The 27,914-nt window shown below is 40.2% G+C and overlaps 3 protein-coding genes across 3 annotated transcripts in view; all 3 read right to left on the reverse strand.

Moving 5' to 3' along the window:
* Positions 1 to 7,956, reverse strand: part of arhgef40 (Rho guanine nucleotide exchange factor (GEF) 40) — a 47,953-nt gene extending 39,997 nt beyond the window's left edge. The window contains exon 1 of the mRNA XM_044098227.1: positions 7,807 to 7,956. Coding sequence (XP_043954162.1) covers positions 7,807 to 7,956 — 150 coding nt within the window. The remainder of the gene's footprint in view (positions 1 to 7,806) is intronic.
* A 7,483-nt stretch (positions 7,957 to 15,439) lies between these two features.
* LOC122820774 (putative ferric-chelate reductase 1) lies at positions 15,440 to 20,738 on the reverse strand. Its single transcript, XM_044098369.1, has 11 exons — positions 20,640 to 20,738; positions 19,223 to 19,674; positions 18,887 to 19,078; positions 18,682 to 18,774; positions 18,391 to 18,523; positions 18,117 to 18,286; positions 16,969 to 17,160; positions 16,772 to 16,867; positions 16,523 to 16,658; positions 16,264 to 16,413; positions 15,440 to 16,168 (listed from the first exon to the last, which is right to left on the reverse strand). Exons 2-11 carry the CDS (start codon positions 19,670 to 19,672, stop codon positions 16,125 to 16,127), a joined length of 1,656 nt encoding a protein of 551 aa, XP_043954304.1. The 5' UTR covers positions 19,673 to 19,674; positions 20,640 to 20,738; the 3' UTR covers positions 15,440 to 16,124.
* A 4,030-nt stretch (positions 20,739 to 24,768) lies between these two features.
* LOC122820782 (putative ferric-chelate reductase 1) lies at positions 24,769 to 27,542 on the reverse strand. Its single transcript, XM_044098384.1, has 7 exons — positions 27,410 to 27,542; positions 26,843 to 27,087; positions 26,503 to 26,691; positions 26,330 to 26,416; positions 26,075 to 26,210; positions 25,818 to 25,955; positions 24,769 to 25,511 (listed from the first exon to the last, which is right to left on the reverse strand). The coding sequence occupies exons 2-7, from the start codon at positions 27,083 to 27,085 to the stop codon at positions 25,477 to 25,479; spliced, it is 828 nt and encodes a 275-aa protein (XP_043954319.1). The 5' UTR covers positions 27,086 to 27,087; positions 27,410 to 27,542; the 3' UTR covers positions 24,769 to 25,476.
* Between the last annotated feature and the right edge of the window lie 372 nt (positions 27,543 to 27,914).

Below are 27,914 nucleotides of genomic sequence, written 5' to 3' on the forward strand. Positions count from 1 at the left end.
GCTTGTATGGAAAGCAAATGGCAGCAACCAACAGCGGACCGGTGCGAACTCGTGTGAAACTAGACACTTAATTCTTAACCTTTCAAACCAAATAAGTCAAAGGAAAAAAAAAAACTCCCTTCACTCTGCCACCTAAAAAAAAGACACTTTTTTGTGTAAATCTTCATGACAGTGATCTGAAAAACATACAGATTAAAGTTTTTGTTACATTATGGCCACAAATTTTATTGTATTTTATTGGGATATTTTTGTACTTTTAGCTTTTTTGGGTCAGATTGGATGAAAAGCTTCAGTGAACACAATCGCAGTGACTCATCAACAGGCCATTGGATAAATAGAAAATATTCAAAGGAAAATACTTCGCCGTGGTATCTAGTCAAAATCCAGGTGTAAACATAAATGAAATTCTGCCCCTTTAGAAACCTTTAGAGAAATGAATGTCTGCCGATATTAATCTACTGGAGCAACAGAAAGAAAAATGGGCCACAATTTCTTCACAGCAACGTTAGCGACTAATAGTTTTTCTCAAGAATTTTCCCTTGACATTTTTTTTTTGCCCCTAGCCGTCACCTTGCATTCCTTCTCCAAACAAATTTGAGTTGTTGGCGTTCACATGCCTGTGCACACACAGTTTCTACCAATGTTTAGACTAAAAAATGTGACTTATCTGTTCATATGCGACAGATGCAATCATGAAGAGAGAATAAGATCTGCTTTTAGCAACGCAGCAACTAGGCGTATCATCGCAAATGCAACAATATGTCACGAATGTAAACATTAAAACCTCTTGTCATTCGTTGTCGAAGCTACGACAACGAATGAAAAGATCCTCAAGTAAAACCTGGTAAAAATCTACTCAAATAAAGACTTTTTGCAGTTTTCAAGCAATTAGTACCATCAAAGCAATCGGCAAAAAAAGTTGACTGTGTCGCCAACATCGCCATCTTTAATACTTTTGTGCGGACTGCCTTGCAAATGTATTCATATCCTTTCATAAGAAAGAAGTGAAAGGAAAAAGAACTTCCTCATAAAAATCTGGAAACTGTGATGTTCTTTTTGCATTTAGCCCCTGTGACTCACCGCTGACGCTTCAGGTCTTTTGGGTTATGGCTTAACCGTCTTTGTACTTCTAAAAACTGAAATTGTCACCCAGTCCGCTTTATGAAATAGCATGAGATCGGTCAGAACGGGTAGGCAGCGTCTGCGGAAGTCAAGTTTCGAAAAGCCAAAGTCTTAAGTTTGTCGTTCTAGCCAACTTCTCGCAGATGAAAAGTGGAGCAAGCCAGTGAAATATTTGCTTTTACAAGCTCTCACCTCCTCAACCTTGGCGATGGGGAAACTGGTTATGTTGGATTAATATTATTTCAGTATGGACGGATCTGTGAATACCGTGTCCGCTCTTGTAAACGTCAACGTGCCGGGAAACATTTTATCGCTTTGTCCCGTTCCTCTCCACCGCTGTTATTTGTAGCGAGTGTGTGTGTGTGTGTGTGTGTGTGTGTGTGTGTGTTGCAAAGTGCCCCTACAATTACAAGTATGCAAGAAGAATAAGAAGAAAGCTTGAAAAAGCAGTTTGTACTCAGAATTCCATTTTTTATGAGACTTAAAGCGGTTTAAAACCAGTGTTGGAAGAAATCCGCTGAAGCGTCAAATAAACTGGATGTAAGGGATGAAGATAACTGGCAGAACATCAAACCTGCGAGTCAATGTGAGTTGGAGAAGTTTAAAAAAAGAAGCCAAAGAAACCTCAGACTCGCAAAAAAAACCAAAAAAAACCAGATTGAGAGAAGCAGACAAATTTTCAGCTCAGACAGAAAGAAAAGAGGAGGAGGCTGACCAGCGGGAGAGATCGATGGGAAACGAGAGCAGCGGCAACTGTGATGGAAACCAGATGTACCAGAAGGACACGAGGAAGCGCAACGGAGCTGAGAGGACTTTGCAAAATGTGGAACTGATAGAAAGAGGACGACAAGATTAGAGGATGATTTGGGGGGAGAAGGGGGAATGGAGAAGATAAAGCGGGAAAAACAGACAAAGGGAAATGAGGACGAAGAAAAGTAAAGCAGTCGAGCCTGACAGTGATTTCCTCTCCTAAATGAGCTTTTGTAATCTAACCTAACCTATAGTGGGTCTTGCAGCCAGACTGCTTGAGGTTACTACATGGCACAGCCAAGTGAAATCCAGCGGAGATAAGAACGCTGCCTTGATTTCTTCTGTAGAACAAAAACCACATGGAGTTGGAGGTGATTGTAACGGTTTGGACCAGGAGTCGCTCTCCGTTTGGTGAATGTTTTTGAGTTAGCCAAGTTGAACCTCATCTAGTTTGATCAATGCTGCACTCTTGCAATTTTGGTTCATCGGGCACAGCTTTTTTTTTTTTCTTTTTTTTTTTGGTGCTAGGAGGTCACACTTTTTGAACTTTGACCCGAGCCGAACCTTGTGGGAACAGACAGTTTCTGTTGACCACAGCTTGAAGGGAGTTATGGTGCGGATACGGCTACAGAGAGATAAGCAGCTCTCTGGTCGGATGTTCCCATAATGTTTATGTCTTCAAGCATCTGATTTAAAAAAAAAAAATAATTTAAGATCTCCTGATGATGTCACACACGGAAGGGTGTTTCCTTCAAGTACATCCACAGATTTGCCTTCTTTTACCTGATCACATCTCGATTTAGCTTAAATAATCTCAGGTACTGAAATCATCAGCTGAGCTTTTCCAAAACCACTTCTAAGCATTGTTGGTCTCAGCGTTCAAATTTAGTTTCGAATACAAGCTAAAAACACCGTATTTTAGAGGCGTAGAACAGTATAGATGTTTACACCCCAACGAGCGATTAAAAGAGAAAGTTTAAATATTACTCCAGTTCATGATGTGTGCAGCTGCCAGGATATGAACCAATTCCCAGCATTTTGTGTTTTGTGACACAAACTGTTATGACTCTCTGCTGAATATCTTTTTCTCCCATCAACACAGTCTCACAGGCACAAAGGCGTTGTTTTCCCCTCGGATGCTTCCCACTTGTTGGTTTCTTTTGAACGTCCCTCTATTCCCATGTGCATTTTCTCTCTTTTTTCCTCCAACTAAACCCCCACCCCATCCCCTCCTCCCTTTTTGCTCTAATTTGCTGATCCTCTACAAACTCCCAGGGGAATCATCTGTTTTTAGCGTTTTTACATGCTCCATTTTTTTTTTTTTCCAAATTGCTATCTTTGTTGGTTGTTTGGTTATGAGGAGATAAGGCATGTGGAAACATTGGTTTATTGGGGCATTTCCGCCCGGTACTAACGAGGCTAAAAGCAAAACGGCGAAACGGCGAGCTCCAAAAGGATATCAACAGGCGAAACCTGACAAAATAATCCACGACAACGACGTTTCCGTCACTGTTGACTAATTTCATTGCTTTGAGGAGATAAAGGATGATGAGGAAAAGATTGGGATTGCTGAGCAGGAACGTACCCATCCTCGCCACGGCGCATGCACTGCATTCTGGACAATTGCAGGAAACTCGACGCTAGTGCGAGATTCCTGTGACTGACAACACTGATTCTGATCGCGTCTGGTTTGTTATCTGTGGCCAGAGCTGTTTGCATTAACTTTCATTAGGCCAAATTAGGCGGTCCGCTGGCTGAAACCAGGGGCTGGTACATAACCTCCAGTTACAAAATCTTTCCAGACAGCAGCAATGGAAATACCCTCTGCCACATATTCTTGGCAAAGGAGTGTCAATGTTTGAACGGCAGAATAGCTGCGTGTGTGTGTGTGTGTGTGTGTGTGTGTGTGTGTGTGTGTGTGTGTGAGTGTGCAGAGGAGCTTGCTGGTAAATTTGAACACCTACGTCTACATGAATGCAGCTTTCTGTCATTTGCATGTATAGTGCCTCGTAAAAGTTTTGTCACTCCGGGAATCCTTTCGCGTTTTGTGACGTTGCGACCCGTACGCCAGACCAAGACAATGTGGTACATCACCGGCCGATTGCTAGAAAAGCATGTGTGGAAAAGTGGCATGTGAAAAGTGAGGCGTGGATTTTTTTGCTCAGAAACCTTGAGTCAGCACTTTCAGAAGCAACATTCATCGCATTTCCAGCTGATACACTTCCAGGAAATATCTCTGCCAGAGAATGTCTGTGTTGTCTTCACACCGTCGTACTTGGCATTATAGTTCAAGCTCGGTCAATTTGGAGGAAGTCAACCTTTGAATGTCTTGCCAAAATTTCTTAATTGGATTTACGTCTGGGCTTTGACTAGGCCACTCCAACATATGCACATAATTCAAACAGAGCAATTTGTATCTCTGGTTGTGTGTTTGAGGGTTGTTGTCATTTATTTCCCCCAGGGTTCTCCTCCATCCATTTTCCCATTACCTCTGACCTACTGAAAAAAAAAGCATCCAAAAGCATAATGCAGCCACTGCCATGTTTCATCATGAGAGCGGGGTGCGCTTTCTTCTTCATCAAGTTAACTTTAAGCGAGGTTTCTAATGACTTTCTTTCAGCTGTGACTTCCTTCCCATCACTCTTCCGTACATCTGAGGAGCGAACGACTTGCATTTGCTTTATTTGTCCTGTCAGCAGATTATCCCACCTCAGCTCTGGATCTCTGCAGCTCCTCCAGAGGCACCGTAACCCAGCAAACCCCTGATGTCTTCACGGAGCAAAAGCACTCAAAAAGTGGAGCTCCATTTACTAACAAGGTGGCTCTCAAGGGTAAGTGGCGGCCGCTGTTTTTCTCTAGGCGGTATGAGGTAAATGCCTGCCACACTTTTCAGATTTTTATTTTATTTCTTAGCAATCCGACTTGCAATTATTCACTGCTCTCTCTCTCTTCTTCTTTTTTTGATCTATCACAAGGTCTCTTAAAAGCTTTAAATAAAAAAAGACACAGAACCAACTAATGTTTTTAAATGCATATATAATAAGAAATTCTACATGTTTTAGTATTAACTCCTCTGTTGTCGTGGAATAATTGCAGGGAATTTTCACAGCAGACGATTCTTTTTCTTGTCTTCAGATTCCAAAAATATTCTAAGTTTTGCGTTTTTCTTTATTTTAAAACCTAAAAGGAGAAATAAAACCATATTTTAAAAAAAATTAAATCAAAATTAATACTGTAGATATATTGATCTTCTTTTACTTATCAGTTTTTTGTTTTTTTTTTGAACAGGTTTTATTTAAGTGGAGGGACGTTGCAGACGGCTCCTCCGTTGCACGTTATCCCAGTAAAAACACATTGAAGTTTGAGGTCAAACTGCAACTGTTTCTCCCTCTAAAGCTTCCCAGTCCTGCCCAGTGATGGAGGGGAAGAAACTACGGCACACATGTTGCACATGTTCTTCCCTCTCCTCAGACCATGCCATCCCTTGTTCCCTTTCCCTCCGCCCCTCTCAGTTTCTCCTCGCTCCACTGTGGAAAATGCGGCATCACCGAAACCACCGTTGCAACCGTCCAAGACTCCAAAAATAATGAAAAAGAAAAAAAAAGAGTAACCCTGCCCTGCCGCTTTTATTCTTCCCTCTCCTCCCTCTCTTTCTGATTTTGTTTCTCTTCCTCTCCACGCCAAACGGCTCCTCCCAGCACGACGCACAGAAGCTGGAACAAGAGCTCAGGCCTTGTGTCGCTTCTCTCTTTCTCCTTCTTTCCTCTCCGTCTTGGATTCATTCTCTTTTCACATGCACATGCATGCTTCTGCCATCACCCTGTCTGTCTGTCTGACCGTTGGTGGATGGACGGGGGGAATGTGAGCACAATCCCAGTGGATGCAACAGGGAGCGCTCTTCTGCGCTCCTGATGCGAGTTGAGCCACAAAACGTCACCGACGTCACGCGACTGAAATCGTGTCACAATTTACAGCCTGTGGGAATTTATCGCCCCGTGAGCCCAGGGTTCAATTCAACCCTGCCTGACATGCAACAAAAAGGAGAAACGGTGTTGGAAGTTGAGTTGGGAGACTTTGACCTTTCCCCCTGTTAAAGCTAAAAACTTCAATGTATTTTAGTAGAAATTTCCACAAAATCTGGATTTTAGTTGGGTTATCAGTGGAGATAACTTCATAAATGCATCCCACACCTTTCAGATTTATATTTCCAAAACGTGCGTGATTTTGCCTCCTGTTTTCACATTTATCTGCTGTTTTGTGCCGGTTTGTTACAAGAATCTGAACGAGTTAGTGAATCTGGAGGTTTTAGAGTTAACATGGAAGATTTCAAGCGCTGTATTCAAGGCGGTTATAATTGCTTTACATGACTGCAACCAAAAAAACAAAAAGGGAACTCGCGTCTCCATGCGGAGGCGCTCATAAAACTCGGGGACTTACCATGACTTCAGTCAGGAATTCCTACATAGTCCTCAGCTCCTTTTCCTGGCTCCGCTTCCTCTCCGCATTCTCCACCAAACTTTCTCCTCTCGCTCATCGTCCGCCTCTCATCGCCTCTCCTTCGTCAGATGCTTTTCCAGCTTTAAATGTCTCCCCTTCTTTAAAAAGATTAATCAAAAGGGGGGGTGGGGGGGGGTGTCAATAAATAAAGGTTTTCAGCATGTGAAGAGAGAAAAGTTACATGTCCTCCTCTGTTGTCCTCCACGGTCTGCGCTGGATTTCCCAGAGTGGGAATGTCCAGGCTGCGTTTTCGTGTCCCCTCCCCTCTCCTCTCCTCTTCTCTCCGACTGCCCCGGCAGTTACACCCCACACCACCTCCCGGCCCCCACCTCCCCTCCTCCTCCTCCTCCTCCTCCTCCTCTCACCTAACAGAAGCGCCACAGTCCGTCTCCACTCTCAAACTTTCCACTTTTCCCCCCCCGTCCCTCCTCTCTAACTTTAATGAATAGACAATGAAAACCCCACCCAGCCTGAGACTCCAAAGAAAAGAAACCTCCACTGTTTTATTATCACGCTGTTGATGCGATTGCGCACTCGTTCCTCCTACATGGAGGACGTAATTAGGCTTCAAAAGGAGCCTATTTCTGCACATTTATTGGTGCCTTTTGCAACGTTCCAGCTCCAAACTTTGTGACCAAACCTGTTTGTAACGTAAGTTGTTAAATCCAGAAAATACTACATACACTGAAAAACAAAACCAACCTTGTATAACGCTTTAAAAAAATGGGAATTTTGGCCGTTCGGGAGAACTGTGACTTTCCATTTCATTGTACACATCAAACACCTCATTTGTTAAAATTCAGTTTTTTTCTTTTCAAACTTGCTTCTTATCTTCCAATCATCTCAACTGGGCATAAGCTGGATCTTAGTTCAACTTAGTGTTTAACATGGAGGCAAACTGTCAGGCATGGTGGTGAAGGGGTGATGATTTGGGCTCATCGGCACAACAATGATAAAGACAAACAACTGGAAAGAAGATTAGATGTGTCAAGGGCCCAGTCAAATTCCAGTCCTAAACTTGTTTTGGATTGTCGAGTTTAGAACCAAAACAGAAATGTGGTTTAAATGCATGTCTGCAAACTGCAGTAAACTGAAAGAATGTGGTAAAAACAAACAAAACAAAGAAACAAAACAAAACAAAAAGATTTAAAAGGGGCAGTTTTTGTTGTTGTTGTTCAGAGGAAAAAGAACAGGCGCTCCAGCTCCCCCTAGAGTCTGTCAGTGCACATCCCTGGCCTGACAGAACGTTGAAGAATTTCACTGAACTCCACAGCATTCTGGGAGATGTAGGCAGACAGCGGGCTTTAGCTATCCAACCTCTCTCAGCCCATCTGAGTAAGGCTGGTGGCATCGACTGACTGACTCACTCATTTGTTACCTAGCAACAACCTGTTGAGTAACATGAGCAGCAGCAGTCTCATGTTGCCACCAACGTACTCGGGTGTAGACCACCCCTTGGAGGTCAGTGCGCGATCGAGAGGGACTCAGACTGGCCGTCCTATGGACACAACCGCCACAGAGGTCAACTTTCTTACAGCTGCGGACGCGTTCTGGGGGAGGAGCTGCTCGGCAGTAAACAGGGTTCATATCGAGCTGATACCATGCTCCATGTAACCAGTCGTAGTTACATGTATCATGACCGACGCTCTCTCTGCATGCTACAAGGTGTGCGGAGGCTACGATGGTGGAGAAATATTAGGATAGGTGCCCAATTAGCTCATCAGATTTTCTAGTCTCCGTTTTGATTTTTGGAAAATTACGGAACTTGTCATGAGAGATGTAGACAATCGGCACGCTCAACTATGAAATCCCAACCGTCCGCCGACAGTGAAGCGCTCCGGAGAATGTGTATACACACTACGCCTGAGTATGTAGGAGCAGTTTCATGTTTTGCCTTCATGGCCCCATAATTATTTAAAAGATTATTTTCATAAAAAGATCAGAGTGGAGTGAAAACGAGTTTGAAATAGTGGATAAAAGAGGAGTGGTCCCGGTTTAATCACGTGTCGCTCTGAGTTTATGCTCATATGCGCTACTTGTTGCAGTCCACGGTTCTGTTTCTGATTTGCTAGTTGCTTGAGTGCGCTGACTCAGCTTTTTTCTTTTTTCTTCCTGCCAGATTGTTTGTGGCTTTTGGTGTCAAGAGTTCCAGCACTGTCAAGTTCATGTGTCAAGTGTGTGGGGTTTTTGTTTCTTTCTTTCTTTGTTTCATCAACTCAGTCTATGAGCCTGTGTTGAATCGAGTTCATGTATCCAGTGGCCGTCTGTTTTCATCCTACTTGGAAGTGGTGGATTTTGTCTCCCTGCCTACTTCTCCTCTCTGGCATCAACCCTTCATCACTATTGCCAAAACTCACCCTGCCATCATTTTCTTTCTCGTCAGTTTTTCCCCTCATCATTACCTCTACTCCTAATCAACTGCCAAATTGCTCTGTACGATCTGACAATCACTCTTCATGCTCCAGAGGAGCTCGGTCCGAGTCAATGGAGCAAAAGCAGACAAAGTACCTGCTGCACGCTGTTTATGAGTCACTGTTTCTCTCTCCTGAGAATCTTGTTGCAGAGATAAGATAAAGCACCGACTTCTTAATTCATCAAAAAGTCGTTCTGTAATAAACTTTGGAAACTTTTCGGGTTGTGGGGTCCGTTAGAAGTGGGTCAGTTGACTGGACTTGAGATATTTTGAAAAGAATGGGCAAAATTTCTAACCTGTAGATGAGCAAAGTGTGTAGAGATTATACTCCAGAAGGACTTCAGCTGTAATGAAGCGAAAGGCGGATCTACAAAGAAAACGTTTTATTAGCTCTGTCTTGTTTTCGTCTGCGAGAAGCAGGTTTAAAGCACCCAAACTTAGAATTTTGCTTTTTCAGACAGCTCACTGTTCAACAGTTTGGCCAGAAAACTGATTTTCACCGACTCTACCCACCCAGCCTGACTGATCATCATCTATTTTATGAAAAATAATATGCAACAAGCAGGAGGAGTTGAAGTATCTTGTTTACAAGTGAATGGAAAGGAAGATGGACTGACAGACTGGGGCTTTGTCTGCAGTCATGAAGGCACTGCTCCAGTCTGCTGTGGTGAAGAAAGAGTTGAAGCAAAAAGCAGTGACAGATAAATCAATTCTTTTTTCATATAAACCATATGTTTCCCCTTCTAATGCCTCCCTGGGCAACTGCCCACACGGGGCCATGTCCAAAATGCAGTAATCACCAATCTGCAGTATCTACCCCCTCAGTTTACAATGAATAGTTTGTAACTCTGGTCAAATTGTTTTCTGTTTAGATCAGCTACCTGTTTTCAACAAAGTGTAATATCTGTTTCACATCCTTCTTCATACCTCCTTTATAGCAGCTAGCTGAAGCTTCTCCTGCGTAACAATATGAGTGATCTATAAACCTCTCCACCCTGTAAAGCATTGATGTGTGGATAATGGCAAACAACCATTTAGCTCCAGAGCTATTGTCAGAGTTGTTTTTCTAAATAGGAGACCAACCAATGGGTAAAGTAGCTGAGTCTGCACGGTCACAGATGTTTGACCCACACATGCACCCAGGAGACCACGAGGGGCCCGTGTCAAACCATGAATTCCCTTCAGAGCTTTGTTTGTGTTCAGCAACATCCAAAGTCACCACCTATTTTCAAACGGACACGGATCAACTGGTTTCTGGGTTTATTTCAACACCTAAAGATGTTTTACGCCGTAGCAGCGAGAGAAGGAAAACTCAAAATTCATTACTCAGACATAGTTAAACAGGGAGCCCATTGTTCTGACTCAGTTAAGCAGACGGGTGAAACATCTGCAGAAACCAGGTAGAGTACAATTAAGTAGCATTAAGTATTAAGTATTGTTTCCACTGTTGTTCACACTAATGTTGATTCAGATTCAGATTTATTCAAGAAATGAACGGGCAACTAAAAACAATACAAACAAACTAAATCCTGTTTTATGGTAATAATTTTATACATTAATGTAAAAATGTTGCCAGCACCAACCTGCTGTTATGAAAACTAAAGACCCTCATCCCCCTTGGTAATCACTGATATAATTTAATTGATGACATTTGTACTGATTAACTCACTTTAATTGATCCCATTTTTGTCCTTTCCTGGACTTCATAGCAAAACACAGCACTAATAAAATTATTTTTTTTTAAATCAATCTAAATCAGGTCTTGAAGGGTTGTGCAAACAATTTTTTCCAGTTTTTCTTGTTTATGTTTAGCTTGTGTTTCTTTATCCCAAACATTAAAGTATGTATAAGATACTGTTTTTTTGCTATGAAGTCATTAATGTAACAACTTAATAATGAGACACGGTCTTTAAGTCTACACTGGAAGAAATATTTTGTCAAAGGAGTAATAACTTGGCTGGGTGTGACATCATTGTTGTGGCTGTTTGAAAACAATATTTGAAAATGTGATATGTTGGTAGCGTTTGTAGTTCACATGATCACTGTTCTCATCCTAAATTCTTTCAGGTTGGAGTAAAGAGTAAATCCATCCATCTCAGGCCCACGGCCAAAACAACAGAGTCCTGGATGTATTAGCAACCCACAATTAATAAGTTTAAATCCTACAAACTTTAAGGTACTTCTAACTTTTTTCTGGCACATCCCACTGGCCGCGGGGAAGACCAGCAACTTACTGGAGGGGCTTTATACGCGCCTGACCTGGCAATGCCTTCTCCACCTTCCAGAATGAGATTGTTGACAGGTGGAGGAATGTGTGTGTTTGCACTAAGATAATAAAACCACTATCATAATGTCATTGACTATACATATCTTTTCATACTATTTCTGTGCCTCAAAAACTGGAAAAATTTCAATAATCTTTTAAATCATTGGTATAAAGTTAGAAATTTCAGCAACGTGACAACCGGTGGAGTGACGCCTGAAAGCAGTCGTATTGTTTAAGTAACTCGATCTCTAATTATTCAACTTTGTGCTCAGGCTCCCGTTTATCTCCTTCGTTTTGAAAGATAGACACCGCCCTCTAGTGTTAGGCGAGCTGAATAACAATAACCAGGAAATAATTTAAAACTTGTACAAATGTGTTGGAACTTGTGGCAATATAATCATGAAATGTACAAAATGCTGAATAAAATTCACAACTATGGAAATTTTGGATTGTAAAAGTGTCAAAATATTAAATTTGTCTACAAATCTAGAGCATGGTCTGCGGCCTTTACAATCCAAAGAGCCATTTTCTCCTCGGTCCAGCTAAATAAGGCCGGTTGACCCACAAATATTACACAACTTAACAAAGAAAAAAAAGTTGACTCATGAGTTTTGATAAATATCTCCTACAGATAATCGGAACAACTGTTTCACTTGTATTTTTAGGCTTTAAAATAAAGAAAAACATACACCTTTTTCAAAAAAAAAAAAAAAAAAAAAAGAGGCTGCATTTTCTTCTATGGGACATTTGCACATTGTTTCCTCTCATGTAACATGAAAAATAGATCTAAATAAAAATGAGTGGTATTTTAAGTGTCACTGTTGTGGAAATTAATTTTTTATGTCTCTGAAAACCTCAGTTGTTGTTTTTTTATTTTTTTTATTGTTTTTAGTCACAGTTTTTAAAAGCCATTGTGGAAGGCCCAAAGGTATGGGTTGCAACATGAATACAAGGTTTATTTTAAGTTTAATGGGTTGATTAGAGCAGTATTATTTTATAGTTTTGCAACAGAATATGGACCACCTGAAAGGCTTCCTCTGTTGGTAACAATGGAGGTGACACAGAAAACCGGTGGTACGTAGTCAGACGTGACCGAAACTAAAGCTTTGTGGTTACATGCTTTATGTACGTTTCATCCTGCAAAACACAAAGGAGTCAACATAAGGCTGTGGGGAGGTGTTTTTGTTCTCGTTTTTACCACTCCCCAAAATATTTGTAGTTTTAGTGTAATTGAAATGTGACTGAGTGGATCAGAATCTGAAACATTATTCAGATTTTTGTGTTATTTTTTTCATATTTAAAAAAAACACAACAAAACAGACAAAAAAGATAATATTCTTTTTCTTTCTTGACAATTACTCCAATTTTCCTGCAGATCTCAATTCAAATTATAATGTGCTGGGATTTCTGGTTGTTTCATGACAAAGTAAAAAAAAACCCAAAACAAACAAAATAAACTTCTTCTTAATATAATTCTTATTCTTTGTCTTCATATTATTCATCTAATTTGTTGTTGTTTTTTGTCTCTGTTTAGCTTGGATGTGGATAATAACTTGATTCCGGCCACACCTGCTATAAAGAAATCAGGCCTGAAGGACTAGTAGGACCAGGTTAAGTCGTTATTGAGCCATGCCTTTAGTCTCTGGGAGTTCACTGTTTCAATTTATGCAACACTCGAGTCACTCCCGCAACAGTCATCTTTATTAATCGCTTGTCAAAGACTCCGGATTGCGCCGCACCCAGAGCAACATTTCGTTCAGTTTTTGACAGATGCACATTATCGCTCTCGCAAATGCCTCCTCCTCATTGTCCGACTCCTGTTGTGACGTTAGTGTAATAACTACAATATAATGTGTCAGAGATCAACTATAAATAGAGATTGTTGAGATGGAGATCGTTTATGAATTATTGTCTTTAGTTTATCTATTCAGTTATTCTTCATCTTTTACGTTTCTCACACAAAAATGTAGGTTTTTAACCAAAGTGGGTTGGGTTTTGTAATGAATGAGAATCCTTTTGCCAGCGAACAGATCCAGGTTTAGAGAATCAGGGAGAAAACTGAGCAGCAGACTAACGAGACCTGGAGTAGACTCAACTCTCTCATTGGACTAAATGTCTTTCACTTTCCTACAACTTACCACCTGGCATCACAACGTCAGTCAGCCGTGACTCATATCCCGCAGTCTAATCCTACAACAATAACCGCAGACAGAGAAGCTGATTGATTTCGAAAATGAGGACAATGCGCCTTTTCTAGTAGGTGTACGAGAACCAGGCTACAGTGGAGGAACTGTTTATGGGAAACAGAAAGAAAAGCTTCTGCGCGTGCAATGACGTATGGGGAATGTTGCTCTCAATAGTTTGGTTGCACAAACTGGAAAATGTCGATACTTCAGATTATAAAGTTCACTGAGGTGGAGTGTGGAGGGATTTATTTAGAAGGTGCCTCCAACCTCATACGCACAAAGTTTGTCAGCAAAGATAAACTGTCCAAATACAAGTGGAGATATGCAATTTTGAACAAAAGCAGATCAATTGGAGTGACTGAAACATCTTCAGTAGGTTCAATTTAGCTCAGACTCCTCATCTCCTGCCTCTAAGCAAACAGGCCTGGGTTCCCTCTGTAGTCCCAAGAACTGCTGCCATATTGTCACACCTCAGCTGTTTCGTCTTCCACCTCGGCTATGAATTGTCTTACTGCTTTTAAAAAGTTTTGAACCAAATCAGAAGATGCTGGTGCTGAGGCGTTCCACGTACGGAGAACCTGGAGAAAATACCCCAGGTTGAGAGTCACATACCCGAGGGAACTTTGCCGCCAAAGCTGCCTTATCAATACATAGCAATAATGGCTAAAAAGAGAAAATAGCTTATTTTACTATATCATCACAAGGCATTGTGTCTCAAATTTTGAGGAAGCTTGTTTGCTTTAAATTTTGTAACAGGATAAAATGTCGAAAAAGTGACACTTCATCGACGCTTTCCGAATACACCCAGTAGGCCGACAAGTCATCTCGCTCATTAAAATACAAATTATGGTTCCATGGACGACTGGAAAAGCATGATGAGTGCTGTGGTACTGTGCACACACCTCAGTCACTTTAGTGATGAAAGGCATACTTCTTCCATTGATCACATCAAAACACCCTGTCCATCACATTCCTGTCCCTCAGATTCATACTAACAATTCAGGTCACAGCAACGGGTTGAACAGGCATGTCTTCCCATACGTACAGAAAGAGCTCTGTTCGCTTTTGGTTTGCCACAGTTAAGTATAATCGTTCCCTTTTGAAAGAGGCTTTTCTTGCTAAGTGAACTTTAGTTGAAAGGTGATAATTATAGGCTACAAACTTCAGCGATTAATGAAGAATTCCTGAACTACTTGCCCACAATAACTAAAGACTTATAATTATGAGAGTTTTGTAGACAAATGAACAAGCCAGAGAAAAACTACCACTGATCAGTTTTTGTCAAAGACATGCGATGCAGATTTTTCTTGTTAGATTAGTTGTCTTTGCCCTTAGTAATTTTTACATGAGTGACGGGAAATGTTTACTGCAGACTGGTTGCACACATAATGTTGCTTTTTTTGGCTTTGGTCTGTGGCGTATCAGACATGTTCAGTGAATCGATAGCTGTACAAAAAAGCCTATAAGTTGGAGCTGCATGAATATTTTGTGACATTTAACTATGCATAAAGAAATTTTTTGGGTGTTACTTTCCAGTTTAAGGCACCTCAACACGTATTATGTCACTTTTTTCTACACACACAAACACACACACCTACACACACACACACACACACACACACACACACACACACACACACACACACACACACACACACACACACACACACACACACACAGACACCCACACACACATTAAACTTAATAAATAGCTCCAGCTAATCCAAATATTTTAACCTTCTTAAGTGTTTTTGAGAAACATAATGGTGTTTTCTCACCTGATAGTCCAGTAGACTAGATTTTATTGTTGGCCAAAATTGCAACAACTGCTACAACTTCAGCTGGTGTGGCTGGCTTTCACAGTACACCGTGACAAATGAACCAAACTCTTTGAAAAACCTGTTCACTCCCTGGCCTGTGGGGGCGCTGTACCAAGCACCATGAAGGAATCAGCACAAAAACCTCTGAAGAGGATACAGCAAATATTTAAAAAATGGGGTGGCATCAGATTTTAGAGGTCTAGGATTTTTGTCTTGTCTTTGGTACAAGACCAAAATCTATTTCCCATGCTTGCACTAGGACCAGAACCAGAATTATATATATATATATAATCAATTGTCAAGAAAGAGAATTTGATTATTTTAAAAATCCAAAATTTGTAGAAACAACAACAACAAAAAAAGACTGGACAGTTTGGATGAAAATATATTTATTCAACTCCTGAAAGAAATCAAAAAAATCTGGTAATCTTGGGCCTAAATTATTAACTCACCAATTTATGGCATATGGTCCAGCATTTTTTTCATTCTGTTTGCAAGTAACGAGCATACAACGTCAGCCAGCGAAGGCTTCATAATTTAAACACCTGTTTGTTCTTAATAACATAACATATATCATCGCAACAAATGCAGTAGTTTGATGGCATCGGTTTTAGCAATGCTTCAGGAATAAAACATGTTGGAAAACATTTTGCAACACAAATGTTACATGTAGATTCACACAAGCTGTTTTTCAATGAAACTATTTAAAAAAATTAAAAAATTAAATTAAACACAAAATAAACATAATAATAACAATAACATAAACCACCAGGCTTTACAAAGTAACCAGACCTCAAAACCCCAGTCCTGTTACATAAACCAAAATCAAATCAGATCAAAGTTGGCTTATGCTGATTAAGGAAAGAAAGAAAGGAAAAACATCACCACTTTTCTTGCAACTTTTTAAAAGTGTAATAGGACATGCTACTTCATTGTACTCCAGTGATCTAAAGTCTTATGTTCGAATAAGAACTTTCAATAATAAGTAAACATTAAACGGTCCAGTTTAGTCATTTTTCTTTAGTGGCAGGAATCCCAAGTCACTAGAAAATGTGTCAACGTTGGTTTCTTCACATTGCTGTGAACGCCAGCATACACACGGTAACCAGCAGAGCTACAAGGGAAGGGAGGAGGAAGCAAGGCAAAATAAATTAGTTTAAATAAAAGAAAAAATTTTTTAAAACTAAATAAAAATTGTGTTTAGCTTACCAGGCAAGAAAGAGGGTGTGGATGTGAGCAGAGAAGGAGCGTAATTGGTGGTGGCATTGTTTAGCAGGTTGGTGAGGTTAGCGGTAGGATCCGACAAGTTTGCACGTCTTGTCAGTAATTGGAACTTTGGTTTTCCCAGCTTTACGGACTCTGACAGAAAAAGGAGAATAAAAACAAAATAGCATTAATTGGAGTATGAATTATGTTTTTTCCTTCAGGTCTAGATAGCAGTTTATACGTGCGTAAAGTGATTTCTTACGGGCGTCATAAGATCCACTTGAAACTGACAGAGCGTAATTTGCTGCTCGGACAGAATTGTCTGGTAGATCAGCTGAAAACGTACACTGGATTTTGTTGCCGTTGACTTTTCCCCGCTCGTTGCTTGAGTTCTGCGACTGAAGAGAGAAAAAGTTTGATTATTTAAATGTTCAGGGAGAACTTGGGTTGTACAAAATGACAAAACAATGGACCCCCACCCATTTACCAGTCCAACATAAGCTTAACTTACCGCTTTGATATTTATCTCCAAATTGACAATGGTGCCAACGAAGAATCTGACAGTACCGTTGTCGTTTGCACAAATGTAAGTCGTGTGAGTGCCAGTCTGCAGAACCCAACAACGTGATACGATCAGTTTCATCAATTTTGACGACACTGCACTTCGGTCTGAAAACATTCAAATCTATACGTTTACATATGAAATACCTCAATTTCACTAGTTGAGAGTCCAGCAGCAACATAGCCTTCTGACTGGCCTGAGAGCTCAAAGTTGTATATTTGGCCACTTTGTTGCTTGGCAGAAAGGAAATAGCAACTGTCTCCGGCAGCGGGATCGCACTTTGAGGGTTCGGCTGCACACAGCTTGGAGGAGCCACAGTCTTGCCGGGTTATAGTTGTCTGCAACAGGAAAGGCACATAATTAAAATCTTGTACTTAAAAACAAACCACTATGAAAGAGGAAAGCTGCATTATTCTTAAAGTTATGTAGGGGGGAAATATTATGACAGTGTAAACCTTCACTCTTCTCACATATTTAAACATACAGATATGTAACTATTTTTGGTATTTAGTGCTGCTGTCTTCAAATGCAGGATATTTAAGACGCAATTTAATCCTCAAAATGGACAATTTTTAGAATGTTTCAAAAATCATAAAATGTCTTCACAGACCCTACAATAGAAAGGTTTTCCTTCCCCCCAGAAAACTTGCTAAGGCCGGTGGTTGGGTGCCAGTCATTCATCCAGCGGCCCCTCGTGTTTTTTTTTTTTAAAGTTAAAATATATTTAAAGTTGACAGGAAATTTGAAAAAGAATCACTTGATAATTATGTACTGTTGAAATATTGGAAGATTAATACCTGAACACCAACTATAAAATGTTCAAAAATGCAAACATTTCAGAAAGACTTAAGCAAATAAGCAATGCTTAGCCTGCACAAGTTTTACAGCATCTGCCAGAAATGCTGTAAAACCTGGTGACCCGCCAGGCTTATAATACACTGGGGGAAACCCTGAAAGCCTCATGCTACTGCTGACAAGAATGAATAAGCTCGTACAGTTTGTAAGAGACGACATTAAGTTTAGCTTCAATGGAAGGTGTGCTGGGATGAAACCGTCACCCCCTGAGAGAAAATATGAATCCCGGGCCAGGTCTGAAACCTAAGTATTTGGATCTATAAGAACAGAGGATATGTTTGGTATAGAAGCTGCAGCTGCCATGTTTTGGGACAAGCTCACCATTTTATAAGCCACTGTCAATTCTACTGTGGTTCTGGGTATGCTTGTGGAAACTGAGCTGTTCTTTCTTTTTTACAACGGCTCTCTCAATAATTCTCTGCACACATGCCTCCCTTACCGAAAGTTCGGGGATTAGGGCCCCCAGTGGTGCCACTGTGGTTGCAATGTTCCCGGTTGGTGCCGGGGTTGTTGTGTTGGTAATCTCGTTGGTTACGTTGCTCTTCGGGTTTGCCAGATCTACCGCGTTGACCTTTATAACAGAGGCGGGAGCACCCAGGCTATCATTAGCTGAAAGTAGAGAAGGCACACAGTTTTTAGTTACATTTTAGCCTTTTCTGCTCTTGTTAAAATGTTGCATCTTCTTGTGAAGTCACTGTGAGATGTTGGCTTACTGTCATTATACTCTCCTGTGGAAACCCCAATGCCGAGGGTAGTTGCTCGAGTTTTTGGTTCTGGAACAGTGGCCAGGAAACTGCACTGAATTGTTTTGCCCTTGATCTTGCCCTTCACTGAGTTCACATTGAGCTGCGGAGCAGAAAGTACAACGGAAGTTTTAGCAAATTAAACAGATGCGATATTGCAGACAAAAGAAGCCAAAAGGCTATTAAACATGTTACATAGCCGAAATTGACCTTTGACGGTTTGTTATCAATATAACCTTAAGGGATAACTGTAAAACTCACCTCTGAAATACTCAGAACACTATTGTTGAGGAGAATTGTTGAGAAGAATTTGACTTGACCCTTGCTCTTTGCACAGACATAAGTCGGGTCTCCCTGTTGGAGGAAAATAGGTAAAGTAAATGGTACTGTCAGAACCAAAGTTACAGAAATACAAAGTATAGCTTTAGTCCTTTTATCCTCTAGTGAGTTGATGACGTTAAATTACCTCTCCAACGCCACCTGTCAGAGTTGCTGCAATGTATCCGTCTGAATCTCCTGAGAGATCAAAGTTAAAGTTTCGACCACTTTGCTGCTTGGCAGCAAGGAAGAAGCAAGATCCTGTTACAGAGGGGTCGCACTTAGAGGGCTCAGCGACACACAGCTGCTGGGTTCCACACTCAGCATTAGTGATGTTGGTCTGCAAAAGACATAGCAGCCATCACAGTGGATAGAATGATTTACAGTTTAACCATTAACAAAAAAATATCTACAATGGCCCATTCTACTCGTTTGCATTGTTTTTTTTTTTGTTTTTTTTTTTCAAAAAATCTTTCTCACTTACCTCAAGGGTTAGCACTGTGGTGTTTGGTGACACTGAGGCAAATTGTGTTGATGCACTCGGCACGCTGGATCCTGGTGTCATGCTGCTGGCTGGAGTTGCTGAGATATTGCTGTGACTTGTTGTTGTGTTTCCTGCTGTTGCTGTCGTGCTGCTGGCTGGAGTTGCTGAGATATTGCTGTGACTTGTTGCTGTGTTTTCAGATGTTGCCGGCATGGAGCTGCTGCTTGCTGAGATATTGCTGTGACTTGTTGCTGTGTTTCCTGCTGTTGCTATCGTGCTGCTGGCTGGAGTTGCTGAGATATTGCTGTGACTTGTTGTTGTGTTTTCTTCTATTGTTGTCATGTTGCTGGCTGGAGTTGTCGTAGTGTTTCCAGAGATCTCAGCATACGTGCCCACAAATCTCCCAGACAGCATCACCAACAGAACACAGAAGATCAGTCTTTTATCCATGCCTACAGAAAATAGCAAATCAGACAGAATCATTCCTGATGGGAAATTTTGATACACTTAGAAATGAGAGCATAACTTTGAGAGTTTTCAATTCACCCAAATTTCCTCCAAAATGTTATGAATATTTACTGTTAATTCAATCCTAACGCTAGCATTTGTCAGTATCCAAATCAATATTTAATAGAGACTGGATGGATTGTCTGCACACACTTCGACGTTAAGACACATGTTCAGGAGAGCTTGGAAAACGTATCGTCCAGATCAGTGTCCAGACAATGTTAAGTGATAATGTACTGCGTCAGTGGACAGAAACCAGTCAGTCCATGTCCAATGTGGTTTTTATGATTTAACATACAGTCTGTAGTTAGACTGCTTCAGCGGCATTTCTATAGTCATTTGCTTGCTACAGTAGTTCTGTAGTGAAGTGTTCCTGCGACAGTTTACAACATCGCCGTGGAGAGAAGGTTGCATATGAAATTGTGAAAATAATCACAACAGAGACTTCATAAAACATTCTGACTTTAACCAGATTCATCCTTGAGACTTTCTTTAAAATCAGGAATGTGCTATAAGATTACTGTTCCTGTAAACAATTCTGATGTCATGGCTTCGTTGGATCACCATTTAAGTTAATTGGAGGCAATTCTGTTGATTTATTTTTTAGCGAAACTCCAAGATATACTTCCTTATGTGACATGCAATCCTGCTAGCCTGACCAAAATTTGTTTTAAGATTTTCATTTTCTCCATTTTAAACTCTGCAAACATGGCGAGTGGATCCAGAATAAAATACACGACTCTCTTTAGTTGAGGCCAACAACAGCTCAAGACTTTTGTTGACCTGTTGACCTTTGAAAGAGAGAATAAAATGCTTTCCTCTTTTTAATTAGTGGTTTGAATTTCAACTGTAATTGAAGTTGAAGCAATTAGTCAAGTTAGGAGAATTTTTTTTTTTTTTTTTTTTTTACCTGTGAGTCTTCTTGTCGTCAATCTAATCGGTTGTTCCTCGGATGTCAAAGTTACTGCTCCAAAGTATGATCTGCAGGTGGAGTGTCTCTGATGCTTTCTGCAAGCTCCCAAAGGATGTGACACCTGTTTACTGTGAGCCACTATTTAAGATTAGAAGGAGGAGTTAAAACAACTGAAACCACAAGTGAAATATGTGGTAAACTGCTTAGGGGCATGATTGGATCAGTTCCTGTAAAGCAACTTGTACAGAAGAATTTAATTAAAAGTATGTTATGTTATGTGTGTGTGTGTGTGTGGGTGTGTGTGTGTGCGCGCGCCGTGTGCACATGCTTAGCCATCCTGTTTAGGACCATTTCTGGCACACTGCGAGTACAATATGTCCTGAACATATCGCAATATTTTCACAGTAAACCTACATCTAAGGTTGTTATTGACATACATTTTTCATTTTCACCAGGCGTTGGCAACAACCCAAGTAACCTATACACAGACAGAAAGTAAAACACATAAGGTGAGAAACGAAGTTATGTGTAATAATGTAAAACAGCACAGGTGAAAAGTATTGAAGACTCTTTCTGATATTACGTTAATACTTTGACCTCTGAACTTCAGTGATGGGGTGATGTACGATGCATTTTGACCTCCGGACATGGTTTGTGTTTTATGGCAGCCAAAGAGTTCAGCTTCACTGTCATCTATGTCACAGGCTTGTCCAAATGTTGTGCAGCAAACTTTCAAGGAGTGTCGACAAACTTTTTCTTCAAAAATGGATTCCAGCGTAGTGATTAGGGCCGAGGCAGAAAAGGCAAATGCTAAAGGCGCCAGCAGTCCAGGGGGCAGCCATAAAGTGGGGCAAGACCAAAAATAAACTTTTCTCTTTCAAACTCATAGGTAAATATTTTGTCCCCATACATGTAGATCTGCACATAGTGCCAAATAGCTGAACAGGCATCCTGAACATCGGAAGAGTTGAATGATGACTCAGACATGGAAGTAAAATTGAGAGCTATTTAATTATCTTTATCTTCTTTAATTGGCTTTGTGACAATGTTTCCAGAACAAAAAACTGTGAAACTGTAGATAAAAACATTTCAATCTGTAGAGATTCGCACTGAGAAAAAGCAGCAGTTATAAAGTTTTATTGACCTAAAGTTCTTTGGCACCGGCAGAAGACGTGCTGAGAATCGCCGTGAGCTTGGATGATCGGCTCGGAGCGTCGCTCAGGGTTGTCTTCCCCTGGGAGAGGAAGGAGCCTGGAGGGAATCTGGAAGATGCCCAGCAGGATAAAGGTGGAGACAGGGGGGAGGTGGGTCGGAGCGCGGCTGAAGCAGGTGGATCTGTGGTTGTTTGGCCTTTTGAAGGAGCTCTTGTGTGGTGATTGGCTGGAGAGGAGCGACAATCCGGTGCTGGTTGGCTGAGGCAGAGGTGTGGTAATTGATGACGCCGGTAGGTTGAAGAGAGTCTCACAGCATGAATTTACACCTATAGGCTACATAACAATGAACCGATTGTATTGTGCAATTGCTCTGCATTACACCGTTGTTGACTAACCCACACATGGCTGAATGAAGCTAAAACAATCATCCATAAAACTTACTCAAAAATAGAACGGGGACACAAAAGTTACATCAATACATAAAATATAAACTTACAAAAAAAAAAAAAAAAGCTTTTCCAAGTCCCAACACAGGTGGATGCAAATGTATATATTACTCAGTCTTTCTTTGTGTGCTTTCCATGCAGGGCCGGCCCAAGCCTCCATTTGGCCCTAAGCAAAATGTGGTTTAGGGGCCCTCTAGTTCTGCTTACAATTTGGACTCGCTGCAATCAGCAGTACGATCATTAGGTAATTCACACACCTGCTATAAACTTATTGCATCTCTGGCAGTGCTGTTTACATTATATACATGTATAATGGCCAACTGATTTATCGACCAGTTAATTTCTGGGCGCCGATTTTCTTAATTTTGGGGGATCGTGATGGTCGATACTTACATGTGAAGCTGATCTTATCCTCTAATTTTATCTTTGTCAGCAAAGGTTTATAAATCAGTCTCTGTTCTCTTCTGCTCTACAGTGAGAGGTTTGACTGACAGACTGACCCACCAGGTCAGGTCTGAATGTTATAGCTACAGTTCACAATATTCACCCCACTGTTGCCAAATCAGTGACTTTCTTGCTATATTTATCAACATTTCAGACAAACAAAATTCATATCAGCCAAAATCAAAATCGGCAGATCAGGCTTTTTAAAGATCTGTAACCAGGGATCAGCCAGGAAACTGCAATCGGTGCAGCCCAACTTAAGATGGAATACATACACACATATTCATAACATTCTTTGATTAAATAAATTTCTCCTAAGCGTTACTCCAATAGCTAAAAATGTAATTTATACCAGGTGAGACTTTCTACCCTGAGAATGTGGAGCAGTACTGGTACTGGTCTGATTCTGACACTTCAAATGATTTTCACTTAACTTAGAAGTTGATGTAAAAATAATGTTTGTTTTAGCCACAGAATGATTTTGCTCAGCAGCAAACAGCATATCCCCAACTACAGCATAGAGCAGCTCATCGATGTAGCAGCAATATAGCCTGACGTAAAAACATTTTACTAGACAATGTCAAACATTGAGAAGTTTTAATTATTGTTATCAAATGTTATCACGCACGGCATTTTGAAGCCAAAAATACCTCAGAAATATACAGAGCGCACCATGAGAATCAACTCATTTAACTTTATTTATTTATTTATTTTGCTTAGTCCCTCCTCTCGCATTTTTTGAGTTTTGGGAACTTATTATGTTGCAAGAGTAGCGTTAACAATTACATTACATCACCAAGGCACATTAAAACAAACCTTTATCTTGGCTTTTTTCTATTCTTCCTCTTTCTTTTCCCCCTCCCTGAAGGATAAGTCCTTTTTTGAGACATTGTTGAAATAATAAAATACTCATTTTTACATACATTATCAAATATATATTATTGTAAAAACAAATAATTAATAGTGAAATTGTGTGTTTTTGATATTACAATGACAGAAATTATTACTAAAAGCAAAAAAAAACTCCACTGAGGGGGGCCATTAGTGGCCCTGGGGCCCTAAGCGGCTGCTTGTTTCGCTTATGCCTTGGGCCGGCCTTGTTTTGCTTATGCCTTGGGCCGGCCTTGTTTCGCTTATGGCTTGGGCCGGCCTTGTTTCTGTGCACCCATGTGATAACAAATACTTCATTGCAGTTTCTAAGCCTGCCACTATGAGCGCTATAATGCCTGGGTAACATAACAGTAATATAATTTCCTAATATACAAAAAAGTCTGTCCTAATTAAGATAAGACAATCCTTTCTTAGTCCTACAAAGGATAATCTTAGGAATTTGTCATATTAGGAAATAATATTATTAACTATACGTTTTTAAAAGACCAGTTAGCTACTTTTTATGTTACCTTGTGGGCTGCTGGCGCCCACTTAGCTGCATAGCATAAAAAAAATATCAAATACTACATCTAAAAATAATACTTTGCTTAACTGACCCCTCTTTCTGTACAAGTCGATTTGTTCCTGCACCCCGCGCGCCCCTCCGTTCCTCCCCTCGCTGCTGCTCGCGCAGAGCGGCGGACCGCGCACACGAGTGAGAGGGCTGAGATTTGTAACACAAGTAACCTCCATGTCTGAAAATCTTAAATTGTCTGGTGCTCAAGGCAGAAAGAGAAGAGAAAGAAGGGAAACGTGACAAAAACGGAGGTACAGTAAAACTAATGTGATGAAATTACCTGTTCGCCTAGTTCCTTAGCCGTTATGTAATGTAGCAGTGAGGAGCTAATCGATAGCTTAGCCATTTTTTCTTGATTGCTGCCAAGTCTAACTCCACATTTTTACCCATTATGAGTTTTTCCTTGTGGGCCACCTTGGTAATAATAGACGTCTTTGTAAACCATGGGTTTTGCTTGAAACAGCTGATATTAATTTGTACTGAGAAGGGGAATTACTTACTGTATGGACTGTTTGGGTTGTTACCAACACTTAATAGCACCTCTGGAAATCTGTCTACTGTCCAATACTTATTTTATCCACCATATGTGGAGAAAGTGCAATGCTAGAGATAGAATAACAAGGAGGGACCAAGTGTTGCCTTCAGAAATACATATTTATTAAACCTCTGTACATATATGTAGACATACTAAGATTAAAAATACATAGTAAAATATTTATTAATTTTGTTACCTTCACCAACATATGGTACCATAATTAGTATCCGCCTTGTGTTGACACGTCCATACACATCAGTCAGCAAAGACTTCATAATTCAGGAACAGCTAATAACACCACCATAACAATAAAATAATAATATAATATAAAAAGAAGTCAGATTAGAACATTTTTAACACGCACCAGTGAAGTAGGCTTTAAAGGTAATCAGACCATAAAACCCCAAAGCTGTTACGCATGATGATATGCTGGTAAAAATCACACAAACTTGCTTTGTAACTCTTAAAAAAAGTATTTTTTTTCTTCATGTGTAGTCCAGTAAAATAGATTTTATGTTTAATTCATACGACAGAGCAGAGTTCCAACATTCCCGTGGGTAAATAATTTTATGCTAATAAAAAGAAGCATTTGACTTTATTTCGCTTTTAGTTTCAGAAGCACAAACTCAAAACCCTTAAAACAAAGGGTTTTAAATTTAAACAAACTTTATTTATTTTTTTTTTTTGTTTTGTCAAATAATAACGACTCAGTACAAAATGAGTCCTACCAAACTAAGGCAAACTGTTCACAGGAGGCAACTGATAGGAACTTTACGGCTTTCTTTGGGCACGGTGGACATCAGTTGCTTCACCCTGCCAGCAAACACATGGTGGCCAGCAGAACTGCAGGGGGACAACAAAGAAGAAATAAATGCAATATCCTGTTAATTTTAATGTCAGAGATCAGCAGATTTAGAGAACAACTAATGTAAAATGTGTGCTGCACGTAGCCTAGTGAACATATTTTATGAAGGAGCTTTGACACTCATCATAGTTATTATGCTTTTCTGTATGTGTATTAGCGTAGTAGCTATCAACCCTCTCTTTTGACTGGTTTTGCATTAGCACACACAACCCTACTTTCGTGTGACATCAGGCATTCACAAAGTGGCATTCCTACATCACACAGCCTTAGATACATTAGCTTACCTGGTAAGAATGAATGTGTGTGTGTGACCGGATAAACAAAGGAAGCGCTGTTGTCAATCAAATTGCTGGTAGGGTCTGACAGCTCTACTACGACAGTCGTTTGAGTTTTGGATTTTGATTGTCCCAGCTCCCCAGTACCTCAGTAAAGATGCAAAAACACAAAAAGATTTCAATGCGCGTCACCAATGATTTTTGACAAATACGCTTCTTCTCTGAGCAACAGTGAAATTATGCAAGTGCTTAAAGGGATTTCTTACTGGAATTGTAAGGTCCAGTGAAAATACCGATAGCGTAACGTGCTGCTCGCTTTTCTGTGTCGGGTAGATCAGCTATAAATGTACACTGGATTTTACTTGAGTTGACGGATCCGTGCATTTTGTTTTCGTTCAGCTTCTGAAGAGAGAAACCGAATCAATTGAAAGTAAAACCATGCTGTGTCCATGTAAACCTCGGGTCTCAGATGCTGATGAATATATCCCAACACCTACTAATGCTATAACAGCTTTACTCACATTTGGTACAAGATTATTGAAGAAGCCAGTAAAGAAATGCACATCACCATTGTGGTTCACACAGATGTAGACTATCTTACTGTCATTCTGTTGAAAAATATACCATTATATCACTTTTCATATTCCTCTTCAAAATCATACTATAATCTAGAATCATAAAAAATATGCCCTACCAGATTTGCATCAGTTGACAGAGCAGCAGCAATGTAGCCCTCTGTCTGTCCTGAGAGCTCAAAGTTGTACGTTTGGTTACTTTGTTTCTTGGCAGAAAGGAAATAGCAGTCTCCAGAGGCAGGATCACACTTTGAGGGTGTATCTACACAGAGCTTTAAGGAGCCACATTCTTGCCGAGAAATACTTTCCTGCATGGGTGGAGACATGCATTTTAAATATCACAACTTCATAAGCCATTCAATAAATGTCATAATTGATTATTGTGTTTTCCTATACAGCTATTATTATTATTATTATTATTATTATTATTATTGCTATTATTTATTTTCCATCTCTTACCACAACTGATGTTGCTGTAGTGGTGATGTTGGTTGGTGCCGCTGTAGCGGTGATGTTGGTTGGTGCCACTGTAGTTGTGTTCTTAGCCGAGGTGGTTATATTGGCATGTGGTGCTTCTGTTGTTCCGTTGCTGTATGTTGCGTTGCTATCTGGTGTGACTGTACTGTTTGCCTCAGCATAGGTGGGCATACATTCCCAGGACAGCACCACCAAGAGAACACTGAGGATCAGACGTTTCTCCATGCCTTCAGGAAAGAGTAAGATCATTTAGTTAAGCAGTATAAGGCGAAACTTAGCTTCAGTTAGATGTGAGATAAAGAGTTACTGTGAGACAAAGAGGATAAAAGTTTTAGTTTTTAGAAAATACTAAAACTGTTTGGAAAAAAAATTATCTACGCCACTTCATATCCCTAAAGAACTAATCAGCAGTTAAGTGAAATTCTTCACATAAATATGTGTATAACTATATTAGCTCGTCATATGGTTGAAAGAGTCTTTCTTTGCAATATAGTTGAGTTATTATATGAAAATTATTTTAAAGTGGTCAGAGGATGTTCTTGTGCCTACCTTGAAACAAAAGATAATTCCTTGGACAGAGTATCTCGTAAATGTTATGTTTAATCCCTAGGTTTAACTCTCAGGTGGATTGCTCCTGATGTCCTCTGATTCCCAGGGGAATATGTGACACTTGTTTACTCTGTATCAGTATTGGTGACCTAGGGAGGGAGGAGATAGGACAGTTGACACCGAAGCGTATGAAAGGAACTCTTATAGGTGTGGCAAGTTACTTAGTAAGTTTACTTTTCTGAAGTCCTCCCTAAACACAAATTAAATTATGTCAATGATTAGATCAAGGAAGTAAGGTGTTTTTTTCCCCCTCAGCTTGCACAGAGAAGCTGAAGTAGTCCCACACTTTTGAAAAATTTCTTAGCGTTGTATCCCACAAAAATTTATATTTAATTGATTACAGTTGGACCAAACATATTCCCCCACTCGCACACGCACACACACTGATGGTAGAAAGCTACAAAAAATAAAACATTGTCATTGAAAAATTGAACAGTGATAAATA

Source organism: Gambusia affinis, linkage group LG18, assembly GCF_019740435.1.
Source record: "Gambusia affinis linkage group LG18, SWU_Gaff_1.0, whole genome shotgun sequence".
Taxonomy (NCBI): Eukaryota; Metazoa; Chordata; class Actinopteri; order Cyprinodontiformes; family Poeciliidae; genus Gambusia; species Gambusia affinis.